This window comes from Heptranchias perlo, chromosome 26 (assembly GCF_035084215.1).
Source record: "Heptranchias perlo isolate sHepPer1 chromosome 26, sHepPer1.hap1, whole genome shotgun sequence".
NCBI classification, from domain to species: Eukaryota; Metazoa; Chordata; class Chondrichthyes; order Hexanchiformes; family Hexanchidae; genus Heptranchias; species Heptranchias perlo.
In genome coordinates, this window is record NC_090350.1 from 43,090,665 (window position 1) to 43,112,886 (window position 22,222).

The 22,222-nt window shown below is 43.9% G+C and overlaps 1 protein-coding gene across 4 annotated transcripts in view; it reads right to left on the bottom strand.

Annotated features, from left to right (window-relative positions):
* The window catches only part of LOC137342747 (ribosomal protein S6 kinase 2 alpha-like), a 196,002-nt gene that overhangs the window by 23,988 nt on the left and 149,792 nt on the right, over positions 1-22,222 (bottom strand). For all 4 annotated transcript variants that reach the window (XM_068006918.1, XM_068006916.1, XM_068006917.1 and 1 more), the window contains 6 exons: positions 14,364-14,470; positions 12,273-12,310; positions 5,936-6,078; positions 5,468-5,538; positions 4,502-4,590; positions 2,119-2,183 (listed from right to left, as the gene is read on the bottom strand). In XM_068006918.1, coding sequence (XP_067863019.1) covers positions 2,119-2,183; positions 4,502-4,590; positions 5,468-5,538; positions 5,936-6,078; positions 12,273-12,310; positions 14,364-14,470 — 513 coding nt within the window. The remainder of the gene's footprint in view (positions 1-2,118; positions 2,184-4,501; positions 4,591-5,467; positions 5,539-5,935; positions 6,079-12,272; positions 12,311-14,363; positions 14,471-22,222) is intronic.

The window sequence follows — 22,222 nt, forward strand, 5'->3', positions numbered from 1 at the left end:
CCAGCTAATCTTACCGTCTCTCAATGAGTCAATTTATACTGAATTATGGGTAGTTTTGGCTCATGGGCCGAACAGTTACTAGCACTGAAACTGCCTCAAACTCCCTTTGTTTGGAATCCTTACAGCTGGCAGGGAATTACACAGAATTTTACAGCACAGAAACAGGCCTTTTAGCTCAACCGGTCAATGCCGGTGTTTATGCTCCACACCAGCCTCCTCCCACTCAATTTACTTCATCCAACCCTATCAACATATCCTTCTATTCCTTTCTCCCTCATGTACTTATCTAGTTTCCCCTTAAATGCATCTATGCTATTCGCTTCAACCACTCCATGTGGAAGAGATTTCTGTTCCATCAGTTTGCGCTCAATAGGAAACCAAGTGCCAGACTTAAAAGGACAAAATTCTAACCTACTGTGCCATTTCTGAGAAATGATTAAATCAGAACATGGAAGACTTGATTTTTATTCACAATTTTCAGGAAGTTCCATTTGCAAAGAACTCTGAAACCACCAGGGGCTTTAAAGTGAAAATTGGCAGGTTTAGAGTGCTGAATATATTTTAAATTAGTGCTGAGAGGCAGGCACGCAGGAAAGGGGATATGTCACCATGACTCAAAGAGCAGCCACTACAGAACACTGTCTAGACAAAAATACCGTCTCTAATGCAATTTTCAAAAATGTTGCAATTTCCCAGTGATTTTTTTTGGCACGTAACTATCAACAGAAGATGATCACTGAAATACATTACTGAACAGGTGACCACACTATACTTTTACAGTGTGTTGTCTGTGAATCTTTTAAGTCTTGAACTGTCTTGAACAGTTACATGGGTAAGATGGGTATAGAGGGATATGGGCCAAGTGCAGGCAATTGGGACTAGCTTAGTGGTATAAACTGGGCGACATGGACATGTTGGGCCGAAGGGCCTGTTTCCATGTTGTTAACTTCTATGATTCTATGTCTTTGTGTTTACTCAAGTACACACCACTGAGAAGGAGATTGCCTTTAAGGAAAATGAAAATAAAAGAGATGACCCAAGGCAGTAACTTCTGGGAGGTCTGTTGGTTACTCTCTGTAGTCAAAATATCAGTTGCTATCTGACTGGAGTTGCATGCCAACCCAGCCCTTCCCCAATTATTATTAAACTGGTGGTGATGCTGAATGACATTTCTGCTTTAAACTACCTATTCAAGATCCAGATTGGCCTTTGCTGCAGGCAGATTCTTGGACATATCTGTCCTGTAGGTAAACTCTACAACCAACGAGAGACACATCAGTAACAGTGGTCAAACATGGGAAAGGCGGCTTCAAGAGCAGTCCCAGCAGTACACTGATTTACTGGAGGTAGAAGGCAATATCTGGGGAAAGAACCTTAAGTCTTGCATATGGGACAATGAAGATAACAATTGTAATCAATCCTAGCCCCCTCCCCCATGCTATTTTTGTTGTGGTGTAGCTGGGTAGCTTTAAGTTTCCAAGAATTAGTCCGCCAGCAGAATGATCACTTCTCAGTCTCGCATGGAATCTGGTTTTAGGAAGATAATGTACAGCCAAAACTGTAACTCCAATTTTAACAGATTCATGACATGACCTTGATCTGAGACGGCCTCTTGGGTTTGACTCCAGGGAGTGGCTGCTTAAACTTTGTGCGAAGGCTAGGTTAATGTTGCACTCCCTGATGCCTATGAAAAACATCTCTGCTTGTAATTGTTGGCTAGCAGCCAGTCACTAGGGCGCTACTTGATGGGTAATAGGCAGTGTGACTATTTTCAACAACCACCTGTCTTAGGAACCACATAGCAGCAGGAATTGAAGGTGTACCTTCACTGCCTGTGTAGCACCTCACAGACCTATTTACTCCTTCATCCAACTGGTTACTCTGAAGAGATCCTTATAAGATTACGGAGACATTGTGCTTCAGAAATTGGTGGGGTAGCCCTCAAATAAAGAGCATTTCACCTGACTATGCTCATCATGAGCCTTTGTCATGATATCTGATCACTGAACTGGAGATACTGGAGAAATGAGCAGATGGTTCTTTCATGTCCAACCCAGGGTTTCCAGAATTATAGATGTGGCTTTGCTAGAATTTCACCAAAACATATTTGGCACTTACATTCCAGTCTATGTTTGCAAAGAACGGCTGTCGCTTGGTCTCCTCCACACCATCCGCACCAGCTCCTAAAAATAAAAACATGGAGAAATTTAAGTTACAATGGTCAGGAATCAAGAAGCTTCTTTAATGATCCTGATTACTAATCACAAATTCTTATATAGTAAGAACGAGTCCATAGATTGCGTAGATCTAGGGTTAACAATATTTTCAGAGGTATTGGAGTTGTTGACTACACCATGGCAATCAATCTCTATCAATTAGTCTACAACAGACCCAGACATGAGGCGAGGAAAACCCCCAGTGATGGAGAGCTTTGGGAACGATAGATCCAAAGTCACCTGTTCCTCCCAAGTATGCTACACTTGCTATAATCAAATTACTCATATACTGTATCCCAAAATATTATCTGAAAGAAATCTATTTAATTTGCATTTAAATAAATACTATCTGCTTTCACCATACATCAATGACTTGGCTGAAGGAATAGAATTGTATATCCAAATTTGCAAATGACACTAAGTTAGGAGGCACAGTAAGTTGTGTAGATGGGAGCAGGTGAGAATACCTACGAAGTGCCCCTCTAATGAAATGCATATGCAGTAAATGAGAATACCTACGAGGTGCCCCTCTAATGAAATGCATATGTAGTAAGCTTTCAGTAGTTCAATAAGATGTCTCCATAGCAAGATGGCAGTGTGGTAAACCAGGGGTTAATATAAGTAGCCCATTTTGCTAGCTAGAATTAGAACAATGAGCTTTTCAATGAGCTTTTCTTTGATCATTCGTTATGTTATTAATTTTCTGTATGAAAATGTATGCTTTATGATCAATCAAGCAAAGAGATATGATAAAGCTGAATTCTGGGGTAAGGAGGTGTAGGGAGTGTTGTTTTGCAGCTACCTAATGAATGGATCCTTATTTCGGACAAGGTCGAAAAACATCCCAGGCCAGAGATAAGCGAGACTCCCTTTCCTGTGACCTACGCATGAACAGGTATCACCTGTGAGTGGTCGGTCATTATGTCAGTTAGTATGGCTTGCCCAGACTCAGCTTATGATTGGTTTTAACCCCTTGCTAATCATGTCCCTCCCCACTCTGAAAATGTATAATTGTGTGAACTCTGACTATGTAATTTGCCTGTTCTATGAGATTGACCAGACTCTGTCAAGAGTTGAAATCAATTCTATAGATAAGGTCAGCTGCAGCTAATAAAATTGTGTTAAACTTTCAAGTGTATTCTTTTCAGTTTTTGCTGAACCAGACTAAGGTTAAAAGAAATCCGGTATCGTCACAGGAAGTTACAAAGGAACATAGTCAGATTAAGTGAGTGGGTAAAACTGTGGCAGATGGAGTTCAACGTGGGCAAGTGTAGGGTCATCCACTTTGGATCCGAGAAAGACAAATCAGAATTTTTTTTTTTTTTTTTTTTTAACGCTGAGACCCCAGGAACTGTGGAATATTTGGGTATCCAGGTACACAAATCACTAAAAGCTGGTTCACAGCAATCAAAAAGGCTAATGGAATGTTGGCCTTTATCTCAAGGAGGTTGGAATACAAAGGCGAGGAAGTGATGATCAGACCTGATTTTGTGTTCAGTTTTGGCCACCACACCTCGGAGGATATATTGGTCTTCAGTGGGGGTACAGCGCAGATTTATCAAAATTGCAATGTTTAAAAGGATTAAATTATCAGGACAGGTTACGTAAATTTGGCTTGTAGTCCCTTTAGTTTCGAAGGTTGAGGGGTGATCTAATTGTTTAAAGTGATAAAAGGATTCAATAGAGTACATACAGAGAAGCTATTTCTTCTGGTGGGGGAAATCCAGAACAAGGGGCAATGCCACTCAAGAGTGAAATCAGGAAGCACTTTTTCACACAAAGGGTAGTGGAAATCTGGAACTCTGCCCTAAAAGGCTGTGGATGCTAGGACAATTGAAATTTTCAAGATTGAGATTGACAGGTTTTTATTAGGCAAGGGTATCATGGGATTACAGATCAAAGGCAGGTAAATTCAGTTAATGTACAGATCAGCCATGATCTAATTCAATGGCAGAACGAGCTTCAGGGGCTGAATGGCCTATTCTTGTTCCTATATTCCTGCAAAATGGCTGCTGCAGGCCCACATAACAACAATCACTGAACTTCAAAGTAATTGTGTGCGAATTGCTTTGAGACCTCACTGAGAAATATGATAAAATGCTATATAAAATGCAAGTCTGTCTTTCAAAATAGATTCACGAGAAGGATGCTCAGCATAAAGAATGTGGCGATTTAGTCTCATGCTCCAAAGAAACAGGAGAATCAGTATTCAACATCAGATTTAAAACATCTTTCATAAGCATCTGTTCAGTAGACCAACCAGCAGAGCCCAGTCCAATAGTTACCTAATCTGTTGGCGGGGTTTCTCTTGAAAAGAGCTCGCAACAAACTCTGGGCTTCAGGACTCAAGAACTGAGGCATTCCCAATTTAGCCCTGGAAAAAGAGTTTACATGCAATTAAATACTACACAGAATTCTGCACTTTCCAGAACTTTTCCTCCACATTAACCATGAAAAGTCCAAACACAACAGAACTGGTGTCTTATGCATCAGCTAATTAATTGGCTAAAGAAAGATTCTTCTCTTACTTACAATTTTATAGTGCGCCCTGTTCCAGACACTATTTCTTGGATAGGTGAGGCATGTATCAATGGGAGGTACACAATAACCACCCAGGATATCTTCACATCATAGACAGATCACTAAGGGAAATTTAGGCCGCTCTCATTTCTGAGCAGCCCAATGTATAAAGACAAAACACATTTCTAATCGCAGGGTGTGGTTCTGAGCTGTTCGAACACACTGCAAACACATCCATGGTTCACAGCAACAAATCAAAAGATACTGTCCTGACATTCCGGTTATATCATTCCTGACCATTCAATAATGCCATTTCCCAAAGTAAGAAAATACTGAATCATATCATTTCCATGAATTTGTGGAACAGACTGCCAAGAGAGAGAGTTCAGGTGGGTAATTCAAGAAGGAGCTGGATAGTGAAAGAAGCGATAGAGAGAGAAAGACAGAGAGAGAGAGAGAGAGACACACACAGAGACAGAGAGAGATTTTGTTTTTGCATTCTTGGATTGGGCAGATGAGCCTCAATGGCTCCTTTCAGTCCTGTGCATCCCAATATTCCTAAATAAAGTGCTCAATGGTGGATTCCAGCAATGAGAACATTTCTTATGAACATGAAAGCCTTTTCCTCACTATAAATCTTTCAAGAAGGCATGTTCAAAATGGTAGTAAGTACCATCAGAAAGTTATATTACAGCCACACATTCAGCATTAACTTAAGGATATGGTCTTACTTTAGAATGAGTGTCATGGTCTCCTTCCTGTCCTTCCCTTGGAATGGCAGAGAACCAGTCAGCATCTCAAACTGCCAAGAAACAGAAGCATTATACATGGATCAGAGGTCAAACAGGACACACACCCCAGTAAAACTCTGCTCAAAAATAACATGCACAAATGCTGGGCAACCTTCACGTTCCTCGAAACTAAACCCAATGTTGAAACACAAGTGTAACATTAAGTACTAGTGGGATTCAAATGATAGAGCTAGTTCCACAACTCTGCGGAGTTCCCAATCTCAGTTTATATCATGTGTCTCCTGGTAACTAGTTGTGAGTGATGTAGTCGACTGCCTAAGACCAAGTCGCTCACCCTTTAGCTGAACTGTGCTTGTGGCTTGGAGATATCAGGTTGTAAAATAATTACGGGGGTAAGAGAAACTGTAAAGTTACAGAATAGTAATCAGTGAAATTGATGACGCATACCATTAAAACACCATAGGACCACCAGTCAGCACTCTGTGTGTGGCCACGCCGATTAACCACCTCAGGGGCCATATACTCAACAGTTCCACAAAACGAATAGGCCTTCTTCTCATGGTCAACAGCTTCCTTGCTCAGGCCAAAGTCTTAAAAGAGAAACACAGCCAAAGCTAAATCAGACTTACAAAAGTTGAACAGTTCAGTGACCAACACGATTCTGGTTGCTTCACTCCAAAATTATTGTTTTTACCAGTCAGCTTTCATTCAACAGCAACCACTACCACCAACAATAATGAACAACAATTGCATTTATATAGCATCTTTACTGTAAAAAATGTCCCAAGGCGCTTCACAAATGGAAACAAAGGAAAACAGACACTGAGTCATGGTGGGAACGGTTAGGAGAGACTGAAAGATGCCTTGAAAAGTTGGGTTTTGATAGTTCTTTTAAAGGAGAAAAGGTTTAGATACGGAGTGGGGCCAAGGTTACTGAAAGCTGTGCCACTAATGGTGGGGTGAAGTGGGGGGATATACACAAAAGTTCAGAGTCAGAGAACCAAGAGGTATGAGGGTGGTGGTTCAAGGCTGAAGAGATTGCATAAATAGAATGGGGCAAGGCTGTGGAGCAAATAAAATAGTTCAAATTTACTACTTTGAAAGACAAGAGCCACTGTAGGTTCACGAGGACTGGGGTGATGGGCAAATGGGACCTTGTGTGGGACAGAATATGGGTAGCTGCATTTGGACAAATTAGAGTTCATGGAAGGGCAAGGCCAGGAAGGAGTGCAATCGGAATCAAAAATGATAAATGCATGGCTAAGAGTTTCAGCGGTGGAGGGGCTGAAACCCAGAAGTAGGTGGACTTTACACAGGTGGAAATAGACAGTTTTGCAACTGATAGGACCAGAGTGTTTGAAGATCAGCTTAGGGTTGAACTTGATACCAAGGTTTCACATGGTCAGATTCAGCCAGAACACGTGGCAGGGAGGGGAATGGAATCTGTAGCAAGAGCCACATACAATGGCATTGGTTATACAGGGCCTTGGTGAGACCACACCTGGAGTATTGTGTGCAGTTTTGATCTCCTGACCTAAGAAAGGATATACTTGCCATAGAGGGAGTACAGCAAAGGTTCACCAGACTGATCCCTGGGATGGCAGGACTGTCATATGAGGAGAGATTGGGTCAAGTAGGCCTGTATTCACTCGAGTTTAGAAGAATGAGACGGGATCTCATTGAAACATATAAAATTCTGACAGGGCTAGACAGACTGGATGCAGGGAGGACGTTTCCCCTGGCTGGGAGGGGGGGGTGGGGGTCCAGAACGAGGGGTCACAGTCTCAGGATACAGGAAGGGCAAGGCTGGTAGAAGTAGGGAACCTTGGATGACTCGGGAGATTGAGGCCCTCGTCAAAAAGAAGAAGGAGGCATATGACATGCATAGGCAGCTGGGATCAAGTGGATCCCTTGAAGAGTATAGAGATTGCCGGAGTAGAGTTAAGAGAGAAATCAGGAGGGCAAAAAGAGGACATGAGATTGGTTTGGCAGATAAGGCAAAGGAGAATCCAAAGAGCTTCTACAAATACATAAAGGGCAAAAGAGTAACTAGGGAGAGAGTAGGGCCTCTTAAGGATCAACAAGGTCATCTATGTGCGGAACCACAAGAGATGGGTGAGATCCTGAATGAATATTTCACATCGGTATTTACGGTTGAGAAAGGCATGGATGTTAGGGAACTTGGGGAAATAAATAGTGATGTCTTGAGGAGTGTACATATTACAGAGAGGGAGGTGCTGGAAGTCTTAACGCGCATCAAGGTAGATAAATCTCCGGGACCTGATGAAATGTATCCCAGGACGTTATGGGAGGTTAGGGAGGAAATTGCGGGTCACCTAGCAGAGATATTTGAATCATCGACAGCTACAGGTGAGGTGCCTGAAGATTGGAGGGTAGCAAATGTTGTGCCTTTGTTTAAGAAGGGCTGCAGGGAAAAGCCTGGGAACTACAGACCGGTGAGCCTGACATCTGTAGTGGGTAAGTTGTTAGAGGGTATTCTGAGAGACAGGATCTACCGGCATTTGGAGAGGCAGGGACTGATTAGGAACAGTCAGCATGGTTTTGTGAGAGGAAAATCATGTCTCACGAATTTGATTGAGCTTTTTGAAGGGGTAACCAAGAAGATAGATGAGGGCTGTGCAGTAGACGTGGTCTACATGGACTTCAGCAAAGCCTTTGACAAGGTACCGCATGGTAGGTTGTTACATAAGGTTAAATCTCATGGGATCCAAGGTGAGGTAGCCAATTGGATACAAAATTGGCTTCACGACAGAAGGCAGAGGGTGGTTGTAGAGGGTTGTTTTTCAAACTGGAGCCTGTGACCAGCGGTGTGCCTCAGGGATCGGTGCTGGGTCCGCTGTTATTTGTTATTTATATTAATGATTTGGATGAGAATTTAGGAGGCATGGTTAGTAAGTTTGCAGATGACACCAAGATTGGTGGCATTGTGGACAGTGAAGAAGGTTATCTAGGATTGCAACGGGATCTTGATAAATTGGGCCAGTGGGCCGATGAATGGCAGATGGAGTTTAATTTAGATAAATGTGAGGTGATGCATTTTGGTAGATCAAATCGGGCCAGGACCTACTCCGTTAATGGTAGGGCGTTGGGGAGAGTTATAGAACAAAGAGATCTAAGAGTACAGGTTCATAGCTCCTTGAAAGTGGAGTCACAGGTGGATAGGGTGGTGAAGAAGGCATTCGGCATGCTTGGTTTCATTGGTCAGAACACTGAATACAGGAGTTGGGATGTCTTGTTGAAGTTGTACAGGACATTAGTAAGGCCACACTTGGAATACTGTGTACAGTTCTGGTCACCCTATTATAGAAAGGATATTATTAAACTAGAAAGAGTGCAGAAAAGATTTACTAGGATGCTAACGGGACTTGATGGTTTGACTTATAGGGAGAGGTTGGATAGCCTGAGACTTTGTCCCTGGAGAGTAGGAGGTTTAGGGGTGATCTTATAGAAGTCTATAAAATAATGAGGGGCATAGATAAGGTAGATAGTCAAAATCTTTTCCCAAAGGTAGGGGAGTCTATAACGAGGGGACATAGATTTAAGGTGAGAGGGGAGAGATACAAGACATCCCAACTCCTGGATTCAATGTTCTGACCAATGAAACCAAGCATGCCGAATGCCTTCTTCACCACCCTATCCACCTGTGACTCCACTTTCAAGGAGCTATGAACCTGTACTCCTAGATCTCTTTGTTCTATAACTCTCCCCAACGCCCTACCATTAACGGAGTAGGTCCTGGCCCGATTTGATCTACCAAAATGCATCACCTCACATTTATCTAAATTAAACTCCATCTGCCATTCATCGGCCCACTGGCCCAATTTATCAAGATCCCGTTGCAATCCTAGATAACCTTCTTCACTGTCCACAATGCCACCAATCTTGGTGTCATCTGCAAACTTACTAACCATGCCTCCTAAATTCTCATCCAAATCATTAATATAAATAACAAATAACAGCGGACCCAGCACCGATCCCTGAGGCACACCGCTGGACACAGGCCTCCAGTTTGAAAAACAACCCTCTACAACCACCCGCTGTCTTCTGTCGTCAAGCCAATTTTGTATCCAATTGGCTACCTCACCTTGGATCCCATGAGATTTAACCTTATGTAACAACCTACCATGCGGTACCTTGTCAAAGGCTTTGCTGAAGTCCATGTAGACCACGTGTACTGCACAGCCCTCATCCATCTTCTTGGTTACCCCTTCAAAAAGCTCAATCAAATTCGTGAGACATGATTTTCCTCTCACAAAACCATGCTGACTGTTCCTAATCAGTCCCTGCCTCTCCAAATGCCGGTAGATCCTGTCTCTCAGAATACCCTCTAACAACTTACCCACTACAGATGTCAGGCTCACCGGTCTGTAGTTCCCAGGCTTTTCCCTGCAGCCCTTCTTAAACAAAGGCACAACATTTGCTACCCTCCAATCTTCAGGCACCTCCCCTGTAGCAGTGGATGATTCAAATATCTCTGCTAGGGGACCCGCAATTTCCTCCCTAACCTCCCATAACGTCCTGGGATACATTTCATCAGGTCCCGGAGATTTATCTACCTTGATGCGCGTTAAGACTTCCAGCACCTCCCTCTCTGTAATATGTACACTCCTCAAGACATCACTATTTATTTCCCCAAGTTCCCTAACATCCATGCCTTTCTCAACCGTAAATACTGATGTGAAATATTCATTCAGGATCTCACCCATCTCTTGTGGTTCCGCACATAGATGACCTTGTTGATCCTTAAGAGGCCCTACTCTCTCCCTCGTTACTCTTTTGCCCTTTATGTATTTGTAGAAGCTCTTTGGATTCTCCTTTGCCTTATCTGCCAAAGCAATCTCATGTCCCCTTTTTGCCCTCCTGATTTCTCTCTTAACTCTACTCCGGCAATCTCTATACTCTTCAAGGGATCCACTTGATCCCAGCTGCCTATGCATGTCATAGGCCTCCTTCTTCTTTTTGACGAGGGCCTCAATCTCCCGAGTCATCCAAGGTTCCCTACTTCTACCAGCCTTGCCCTTCACTTTATAAGGAATGTGCTTACCCTGAACCCTGGTTAACACACTTTTGAAAGCCTCCCACTTACCAGACGTCCCTTCGCCTGCCAACAGACTCTCCCAATCAACTTCTGAAAGTTCCTGTCTAATACCATCAAAATTGGCCTTTCCCCAATTTAGAATTTTAACTTTTGGGCCAGACCTATCCTTCTCTATAGCTATCTTAAAACTAATGGAATTATGATCACTGGTCCCAAAGTGATCCCTCACTAACACTTCTGTCACCTGCCCTTCCTTATTTCCCAAGAGGAGGTCAAGTTTTGCCCACTCTCTAGTCGGGCCATCCACATACTGAATGAGAAATTCCTCCTGAATACATTCAACTAATTTCTCTCCATCCAAGCCCCTAATGCTATGGCTGTCCCAGTCAATGTTGGGAAAGTTAAAGTCCCCTACTATTACCACCCTATTTTTCTTGCAGCTGTCTGTAATCTCCTTACATATTTGCTCCTCAATTTCCCGTTGACTATTTGGGGGTCTGTAGTACAATCCTATCAAAGTGATCTCTCCCTTCTTATTCTTCAGTTCTACCCATATAGACTCAGTGGGCGAACCCTCGGATATATCCCCTCTCACTACTGCCGTGATGTTCTCCCTAATCAAGAACGCAACTCCCCCTCCTCTCTTACCTCCTGCTCCATCTTTCCTATAGCATCTGTACCCTGGAACATTGAGCTGCCAGTCCTGCCCCTCCCTTAGCCATGTTTCAGTAATAGCTATAACATCCCAGTCCCATGTACCCATCCATGCCCTGAGTTCATCTGCCTTGCCCATCAGACTTCTTGCATTGAAATAAATGCAGTTTAATCTAGACTTCCTTTGGTCTTTGCCCTGCTTTCTCAGACCATCTGTCCGGTCATGTTCTGTACACTCTCCCTTACTGCCTTTTGTTTCTGTCACCACTTTATTTCCCACTGACTTCCTGCATCGGTTCCCATCCCCCTGCCGTATTAGTTTAAACCCTCCCCAACAGCACGAGCAAACACTCCCCCTAGGACATTGGTTCCAGTCCTGCCCAGATGCAGACCGTCCAATTTGTACTGGTCCCACCTCCCCCAGAACCGGTTCCAATGTCCCAGGAATTTGAATCCCTCCCTCTTGCACCATCTCTCAAGCCATGTATTCATCCTAGCTATCCTGTCATTCCTACTCTGACTAGCCCGTGGCACTGGTAGCAATCCTGAGATGATTACCCTTGAGGTCCTACTCTATAGTTTAACTCCTAACTCCCTAAATTCAGCTTGTAGGACCTCATCCTGTTTTTTACCTATATCGTTGGTGCCTATATGCACCACGACAACTGGCTGTTCACCCTCCCCCTCCAGAATGTCCTTCAGCCGCTCCGAGACATCCTTGACCCTTGCACCAGGGAGGCAACATCCCATCCTGGAGTCTCGGTTGCGTCCGCAGAAACGCCTGTCTATTCCCCTTACAATCGAGTCCCCTATCACTATAGCTCTGCCACTCTTTTTCCTGCCCTCCTGTGCAGCAGAGCCAGCCAGTGTTTGCCTAGCTAATATTATGGAGCTTTGTTGTGGCTTATTCATTTAAAGGAGCACAGGACAATGAGTAAGAGAAAGGAAAAAGATGGGAAAAAAAAGTCAGCAAATGTTTAGTTTATGTGACATTCGATGGGGAATTTGCAATCTATTTCCAGCAGTCCGAGGGATGGGTCAATGTTAAATTTCCTGCCTTTTGCCACTCACCCGTTAGCTTAATGTGTCCTTCTTCATCCAGTAGAATACTGAGAGAAGGGGGGAAAAAATACAAATTGAAAAGTTAGAGGCGGACGCGATCTCTCAGCATTTTACAAATGCAGTTGTCGAAGGATGCAAAAGTTGGAATTTTTATCCTGGAGGTGATCTATCGGCACCATTTCATCTTCGCTGACCTTCGAGTTGGCCGAGGCTCCAGCTACAGGCAGGCGGGGGCCTACTTTAAGTGCAAAAGTCGTGGCCTGACGACTTAATTGGTGTTGCAACATGATTTTAACGTAGTGTTGGGGAGGCTCGCACTGTGTGCAATCCGACAGCTGAAGCACGGCGGGAAGCACCAACTGCCAGAAGAGACTCCCGCAAGGAGTTCTCTGGCCTCCCCAGCACCGCCCCCCCCCCCCCCACATCCCAATCACCTCCGGACTCCTCCCCCCACTAACTGCCAGGCACTGTTCTCACCTCCTGTCGCCAAATTCCCAAATTCCTGCCCACCAGCCAGGTAGTGGATCTGGCCAGGTACAGGCGGGATTCCGGGAACATTTATGTAAATGAGAAATGAGGCCCGGCCGTTAAGATAACCCAGGCTCCACATCCCTGGATTGTCCAGGTGCACCGCCTGCATTGGGGCTTGCAAGCATACTGCCTGACACCCCCCCCCCCACCTTTAAAATCGAGGCCATAGTTTCACTAACTACTTTATGCAGAGGGTGGTGAAGGCATGGAATGGATTTCCAAGGGAGGCAATGGGAGCCAATAATATCAGCAAATTATAGCGTACATGTACCTGGAGAAAAAATTGATAAAGTGGTATGAGAAGTATGGTGGGATATATTTCCCCGATACTGGGACCAGCCAGATGGACTACAATAGTCTTTTCTGATCCTGTACATTCTTACGTTCCGAAGTATCAAGCTGCAGAATCACACAATAAAAGTAAAACCCAGCACTAGACTTTCCCAGTGTGTGATTCCTTGGAATCACCATGACCTCGTATAGCTGGGTAAGAAAGACCAGTAGCATTTTTTTCTCAAATAATTATTTACCATAACTATTGGTCCTTCTCTCCTGAAGTTGTTAACTCTTTCTTGGATATAGTTCCATGAATGCCAGTCTAGACATGGCCATTGGCAAGGATTGGAACTGTGGACTGCATCACAGTAAAGCACAATCCTGTTTCATTCAATGTCCATATAGCAATCTTCCTGGCAGGAATACTTGGATCGTGATCAGAAGTGGGTACTCGATGATTTTTCTCCCCTCTAGTTCAGGGCCCTGAGGCCTTTTGTGTTCCAACTGCTGTCATAGTTGATATTTAACTCAGCATAGACTAGGGACTGAAATATTTGGGTCATTCATTTCCCTTGGTGCAAATTCAGCCAACAGTGATTTTTGAAGTGATCTGTGTCTGCAGGTAACTTGCTGTATTTTGTGCAATCACCTCTCTAAAGCCAGTTATATACTGTGTTTAGTATGCCGTTAGTGCTGCTGGCTCCTAACATTTGGTGCCTGCATAGCACATAGCAAACTCACAGTAAATTTGCTACATTTTCTAAGGCCAATCAGCCAGAAAAAACTGTTTTTCCCAGTGGCCAGCTATAGTGTACCCAGTTTAGTCCAGGGGTGCCGCTGTTTGTGCAGCATTTACACCCACTAAACCAAGCATATAAACAGCTCAAGTCAAAGCAGTCAGCTGTTGAATAATTTGGAAACAAGCAAAAAGTTAAGAATTAAAAGTTGTGATCTGGATTCAATGGTGGAGAATAGGTGTCGTATCCTGTGCGTAAATCTCTTAACTCAGGCTTTTATGACCTGCAAACCAGAGGCTGCAATTTGCACACCAGCATGTGCAATTTTTCAGTGTTCAGCAATCATGGGCACAATCTTTCACTAGAGCTGGATGCTTTAGTTTTTGTCCCTTTACATTTAATTGACTGAAAATGGTTAAAGGGTGACCAAAATGAGTGTTCCTGAATGCGATCACACACAGAAGCTTCCATCTCCATTACGCTGTTCAAACTTAATCTACACCTCAGCTACTATGTGTGCAAAACTAGTATAACAGTCTAAACATCTGGCACCTACTTTTCTGGTTTGAGGTCTCGGTAGATGATTCCAAGGCTGTGAAGGTGGTCCAAGGCCAAAGCCAACTCTGCCAGATATATTTTAACATCTTCTTCTGTGAACATCACCTAAGAGAAGGGAGTAAAAGGGACAGGAGAATCGCTGGTCATTCCAACAAGCTATTATTGCTCATTTGAGAATTACTGAGCTGAACATACTCCAGATACTGTAAGAGAGGAAAGTGACAGCAGAGTACCTTTGAAAGCTAGCTGAGAAATCTGGCCATAATCTCAGAATCATAGAATGGTTACAACACAGGAGGCCATTCAGCCCATCGAGCCCGTGCCGGCTCTTTGTAAGAGCAATCTAGCTAGTTCCACTCCACCACCCTTTCCCTGTAGCCCTGCAAATTTTTTCCCTTCAAGTACTTATCCAATTCCCTTTTGAAAGCCACGATTGAATCCGTCTCCACCACCCCCTATATTCCAGAACACAGCCACTCGCTGCGTAAAAAAGTTTTTCCTCATGTCACCTTTGGTTCTCTTGCTAATCACCTTAAATCTATGTCCTCTGGTTCTTGACCCTTCCACCAATGGGAACAGTTTCTCTCTATCTACTCTGTCTAGACCCTTCACGATTTTGAACACCTCTATCAAATCTCCTCTCAACCTTCTCTGCTCTAAGGAGGACAACTCCAGCTTCTCCACGTAACTGAAGTCCTTCATCCCTGGAACCAAATCTCTTCTGCACCCTCTCTAAGGCCTTCACATCCTTCTTAAAGTGCAGAGCCCAGAATTGGACACAATACTCCAGTTGTGACCAAACCAGTGTTTTATAAAGGTTCATCATAACTTCCTTGCTTTTGTACTCTATGCCTCTATTTATAAAGCCCAGGATCCCGTATGCTTTTTAAAAACGCTTTCTCAACTGGCCCTGCCACCTTCAACGATTTGTGCATGTATACCCCCTAGTCTCTCTGTTCTCCACGCCCCCCCACTTTAGTTTATATTGCCTCTCCTCGTTCTTCCTACCAAAATGTATCACTTCGCACTTCTCTGCGTTAAATTTCATCTGCCATGTGTCCGCCCATTCCACCAGCCTATCTATGTCCTCTTGAAGTCCATCACTATCCTCCTCAGTGTTTACTACACTTCCAAGTTTTGTGTCATCTGCAAATTTAGAAATTGTGCCCTGTACACCCAAGTCCAAGTCATTAATATAGATCAAGAAAAGCAGTTGTCCTAGTACCTACGCCTGGGGAACACCACTGTATAACCTCCTCCAGTCCGAAAAACAACCATTCACCACTACTCTCTTTTTCCTGTTACTTAGCCAATTTCGTATCTATGCTGCCACTGCCCCTTTTATTCCACGGGCTTCAACTTTGCTGACAAGCCCATTGTGCGGCACTTTATCAAACGCCTTTTGGAAGTCCATATACACATCAACCGCCATGCCTTCATCAACCCTCTCTGTTATCTCATCAAAAAACTCAATCAAGTTAGTTAAACACGATTTGCCTTTAACAAATCCGTGCTGGCTTTCCTTAATTAATCCACACTTGTCCAAGTGACTGTTAATTCTGTCCTGGATTATCATTTCTGAAAGTTTCCCTACCACCGAGGTTAAACTGACTGGCCTGTAGTTGCTGGGTTTATCCTTACACCCTTTTTTGAACAAAGGTCTAACATTTGCAATTCTCCAGTCCTGGCACCACCCCTGGTCTAAAGATGAATGGAAGATTATGGCCAGTACCTCCACAATTTCCACCCTTACTTCCCTCAGCAACCTAGGATGCATTCTATCCGGACCTGGTGACTTATCTACTTTAAGTCCAGCCAGCCTTTCTAGTACCTCCCCTTTACCAATTTTTAGCCTAAACAGTATTTCCTCTTTTACTGTGACTTTGGCTTCTTTTTAAATACTGCGCTCAAGGCGAAAGAGCTGTGCGCTGAGGAATAGAGCTTTTTCTACTTTTTGCCTCTTGTATCAGCATTAAGCACCAACAGATCAGACACAGCACAGTTAGATGCAGAGTAAGTACTGTGTCCCAACAATGTGCCTCAGCTCCAACCTCAGAATATTGCCCCCATTGCACTAACATTAAATTTCAATTTTTCACACCAGCTTCCTATGGTCTCCCGAGAATGACTGTGAATTTAGTGCCAGTTAAACTGGTGGGTAGTTTAGTGTTATGGACTCTTGCCCACCAGGTCCTGAATTTGGACTGCAAGATAAAGTAATTTAAGCTTATTACAACTGGAAACATTCCAGTTTGAACTGCAACTCACTATCACCTGAACACTTTTTGCAGATGTTGTGTTGGTGAAATTACCTGGCGATCTAGTGAATTCTATCCACCATCTTAAGCAATAGGTGAATCAGTGCGATGCAGTGGGTGGATGCTCCCAAGTACAGAATTATGACATTGCACAGCGAGAGAGAGAGAATCTCATAGGTGCTGACTGTAAAATGTATGGGGTGTCTATCTCAACTGTTGATTCATAGAGGCAGGCCTGTGGGGTATGTTTCTTGGTTGCTTTGCCCGGGTTTTGGCGGTCTCTGGGGACTTGATTCCCAGATGTGCGTGGGGGGGACCTCATCATTTGCCTATATTTAATTCTCAGCTCCTGTGTGTATTTAAGGTGATTGGCGAAAGAACCAAAGGTGATTTGAGGAAAAACTTTTTTACACAGCGAGTGGTTAGGATCTGGAATGCGCTGCCCGAGGGGGTGGTGGAGGCAGATTCAATCGTGGCTTTCAAAAGGGAAATAGATAGGAACATAGGAACAGGAGTAGGCCATTCAGCCCCTCGTGCCTGCTCCGCCATTTGATAAGATCATGGCTGATCTGTGATCTAGCTCCATATACCTGCCTTTGGCCGATATCCCTTAATACCTTTGGTTGCCAAAAAGCTATCTATCTCATTTAAATTTAGCAATTGAGCTAGATAAGTACTTGAAAGGAAAAAATTTGCAGGGCTACAGGGATAGGGCGGGGGAGTGGGGCTAGCTGGATTGCTCTTGCATAGGGCCAACACGGACTCGATGGGCCGAATGGCCTCTTTCAGTGCTGTAACCTTTCTATAAGAGCATTCTAAATGCCATGGGGCTCCCTAATTCATTGGTTGGTCACCTCAGTTCTCCATTCAGCCATTAGATGGAGCACAGTAAGATTGTGTAGTGTTCTACTTTTGACAGGAGAACTTCATGTCCCTCCACTACAAACAAACCTTCTGCTGGCTGATCACAAAGCTGCACAGTCACGGTCATGAAGGAGTCTGTTTTGTCCTACTAATTGAAGGACTGATGGAAATAAGGTGTGTGAAGATATGTCTACAGTCTTAAAAGTTATGTGCCTATGGAATGCCTCGTTGATTCATTTGCACTGGTTACATGACTGATAATATGTGGTTAACATGGGCCAATCAGATTCCAAAACCAAGAACCTGGTGTGACAATCTCCCAACAGTTTCCATCTCTGCAGCCAACCCAGAGAACATACAAAAAAAAATTGGTGAATTCTATAGAACGATTTACTTAACATTTCAGGCTCATTGCTTCTGAACATCCTGCCTCCTGCCTGTGCCTCATCAACAACTTGCATTTATATAGTGCCTTTAATGTAGTAAAATGTCTCAAGGCGCTTCACAGGAATGTTATCACACAAAATTGGTCACAATATAAGGAGATATTAGGACAGGTGTCTAAAAGCTTGGTCAAAGAGGTAGGTTTTAAGGAACATCATAAAGGTGGAGACACAGAGTGTTTTAGGGAGGGAATTCCAGAGCTTAGGACTTAGGCAGCTGAAGGCACGGTCGCCAATGGTGGAGCGATGAAAATTGGGGATGGGCAAAAGGCCAAAATTGGAGAAGGGCAAAGATCTTGGAGGAGCCTATCTGTCTCTCATCTGCTCTCTCTGTGCCTCAGGCCCAAACTGCCTCTCATTCATTCCCTTTTGGACTTGTCTCTCAGTCGCTACATCAACATCTCAAGCCCACCCTATTAGTTTTGGTGGTCAGTGGTGCGCTCCCTTCTTCTAAGTTGGCAGCACAGTGATCTGCTCCACAGCAAAGTGGCAGTTCTGAACACCGGCACAGGTTCACTCAGCAGTCAGACTGGCAGATCCAGTCACTTAAAAAAAAAACACCCAATAATTAGTAGGATTACTGCAACATAAATCGGTTCATCTGATGATACCCAGATTATACATCCACTTAAAATGCTTCTTACCTGGCTCATGACACTGCAGGAAATGCCTCAGAGACCCACTAGCATACATAAAAAACACACAATAGGCATACAGCCTGAAGGGCACATGGAGACAAGGTACACAAAAATATATTGACAAACACATAACAGGCCTGCAACCATTTACTTTTGATAATCGAATACTCAATTACAGAATGACTAAATAAACTGCAAACTGCATACGTTTGTTTAATGTATATAATATGCTGTGTCTCCACACTTTGCCAACTCTGTGATGGATGCTGACATCACAATTCTATTTTTAGGACGTTAATACTTGCTCTTTCCAATTATTTTTCTTCTTCTCCTCTGTCTACGCACCCATGCACCATCTGAGGTCAAGGCAGGCAGGTCAACACCAATGCCACTCTGAAGCGCAGAATGAATGCAGCCCAGATTAATTCCCTCTCCCTTTGATATGGTGCCTGGCCTCTGCGCAGTGCATCTCTGCAGTGGCATAGGTGAAATTTCAAAACTCAGCAAAGAGATGAAAACTGTGCCACAAGTCTCACATCTCCATGACCCTTTGGTGTTATGGGTCCATGCCTAAAAGGAACTGGGTTCAAACTGCAAGACCTTCATGGCCTGTGAAAAAAGTGGACTTTCATCCCATCAGTTGGCTGGAAATGAACCCAAGTACCAGAGTTCAACCCTATTTGAAGAGTCCATTTAAAAAAGCACACAGGTTGATTGGCAAAAATGTAAAAAAAAAACTTGACACTGCTTTAAATACTGAACATTTCAATTGGAAACAAGTTCAATAAATTAATACGAACAGAAAAGGGTGGAAATATTCAGCAGGTCAGGCAGCATCTGAAGAGAAATGAGACCAGCGGCAGTTCGGGGTGATGTCACCAGTCAGAAAGTGACGCGGCACAGGGGAGGCAGCTGATTGGTGAGTAGGTTCAGGTGAGTATTTCTACCATTTTACTGTAAGTAAAGTAATAAGAAAGGGAAGATCTGCAGGTTTTATAGCAGGTAGTGTTTTTTTTTAGTGAACCTAGGTCCCTAGTATAGTTAACATTTTCTAATTTCAACGTAATTTAAAAGGGGTAACTCAGCTAAGGCAAGTCATGGCAGCAGACCTCGCACCCGTGATATGCTCCTCCTGCAAGATGTGGGAAGTCATGGACACTACCAGTGTCCCTGCCGACCATGTGTGCGGGAAGTGTGTCCACCTGCAGCTACTGACCGATCGTATCTCGGAGCTGGAGCTGCGGGTGGACTCACTGTGGAGCATCCGCGATGCAGAGAAACTCGTGGATAGCACGTTTAGCGAGTTGGTCACACCGCAGGTAAAGGGTATACAGGCAGGAAGTGAATGGGTGACCACCAGGAAGAGTAAGAGATGCAGGCAGGTAGTGCAGGGGTCCCCTGTGTCCATCCCCCTCTCAAACAGATATGCCACTTTGGATGCTGTTGGGGGGGATGACTTATCAGGGGAAGGCAGCAGCAGCCAACTTCCTGGCACCACGGGTAGCTCTGCTGCACAGGCTGGGAGGAAAAAGAGTGGCAGAGCTATAGTGATAGGGGACTCAATTGTAAGGGGAATAGACAGGCGTTTCTGCGGCCGCAACCGAGACTCCAGGATGGTGTGTTGCCTCCCTGGTGCAAGGATCAAGGATGTCTCGGAGCGGCTACAGAACATTTTGGAGGGGGAGGGCGAACAGCCAGCTGTCGTGGTGCACATAGGCACCAACGATATAGGTAAAAAAGGGGATGAGGTCCTAAAAGCAGAATATAGGGAGTTAGGAGGTAAATTAAAAAATAGGACCTCAAAGGTAGTAATCTCAGGATTGCTGCCAGTGCCACGTGCTAGTCAGAGTAGAAATAGGAGGATATTTCAAATGAATACGTGGCTAGAGGAATGGTGCAAGGGGGAGGGATTCAAATTCCTGGGACACTGGAAACGGTTCTGGGGGAGGTGGGACCAGTACAAACCGGACGGTCTGCACCTGGGCAGGGCCGGGACCGCTGTCCTAGGAGGAGTGTTTGCTAGTGCTGTTGGGGAGGGTTTAAACTAAAGTGGCAGGGGGTTGGGAACCTGAGCAGGGAGAGAGAGGAAAGCGTAACAGGAAGGGACAGAAGGTATGGAGTAATAGGTAAAGTGTTAAAAAAGGAAAAAGCAGGAACTAAGCGTCACAAAACAGATTTGAAAGTTCTTTATCTGAATGCACGTAGCATTCGTAATAAAATGGACGAGTTAACGGCACAAATAACTACGTATGGGTATGATCTTGTGGCCATTACAGAAACATGGCTGCAGGGTGACAACGACTGGGAATTAAATATGCCAGGGTATTTAACAATCAGGAAGGACAGGCAGGAAGGAAGGGGAGGTGGGGTGGCTATGTTAATAAAGGAAGGAATCACTGTAATACAGAGAAATGATATTGGGACAAAGCATCAAGATAATGAAACAGTTTGGGTGGAGATAAGGAATAATAAGGGAAAAAAAACATTAGTGGGCGTAGTATATAGGCCTCCTAATAGTTGCAACTCTGCTGGAAGAAGTATTAATCAGGAGATAGTCGGGGCATGTAATAAGGGAACAGCCATAATTATGGGGGATTTTAATTATCATATTAACTGGACAAATCAAATTGGGCAGAGCAGCCTTGAGGACGAGTTCATTGAGTGCATCAGGGATGGATTTCTTGAGCAGTATGTAACTGATCCTACAAGGGGGCAGGCAACCTTGGACCTGGTCCTGTGTAATGAGTCAGGATTAATTAATAATGTCCTAGTTAAGGATCCCCTTGGAACGAGCGACCACAACATGGTTGAATTCCATATCCAATTAGAGGGTGAGAAGGTTGATTCTCAAACAAGCGTACTGAGCTTGAATAAAGGAGACTATGATGGTATGAGAGCGGAATTGATTAAAGTGGACTGGGAAAATAGATTAAAGGGTAAGACGGTACATGAGCAGTGGTGTTCATTTAGGGAGTTATTTTACAACTTTCAAAATAAATATATTCCACTGAGGAAAAAAGGGTGTAAAAGAAATGACAGCCACCCGTGGCTAAGTAAAGAAATCAAGGATAGTATCCGACTAAAAACAAGGACATATAAGGTAGCCAAACTTAGTGGGAAGATAGAAGATTGGGAATTCTTCAAAAGACAGCAAAAAGTAACTAAAGGATTGATTAAGAAAGGGAAGTTAGATTATGAAAAGAAATTAGCAAAAAATATAAAAACAGATAGCAAGAGTTTCTATAGTTATATAAAAAGAAAAAGGGTGGCTAAGGCAAACATAGGTCCCTTAGAGGATGAGACCGGGAAATTAATGGTGGGAAACATGGAGATGGCAAAAATGCTGAACAAATATTTTGTTTCAGTCTTTACAGTAGAGGACACTAAGAATATCCCAACACTGGACAAACAGGGGACTCTCGGGGGGGAGGAGCTAAATACGATTAAAATCACTCAAGAGATGGTACTCAGTAAAATAATGGGACTCAAGGCGGATAAATCCCCTGGACCTGATGGCTTCCATCCTAGGGTCTTGAGGGAAGTGGCAGTAGGGATTGTGGATGCTTTGGTGATAGTTTTCCAAAATTCCCTGGACTCAGGAGAGGTCCCGGCAGATTGGAAAACTGCTAATGTAACACCGTTATTTAAAAAGGG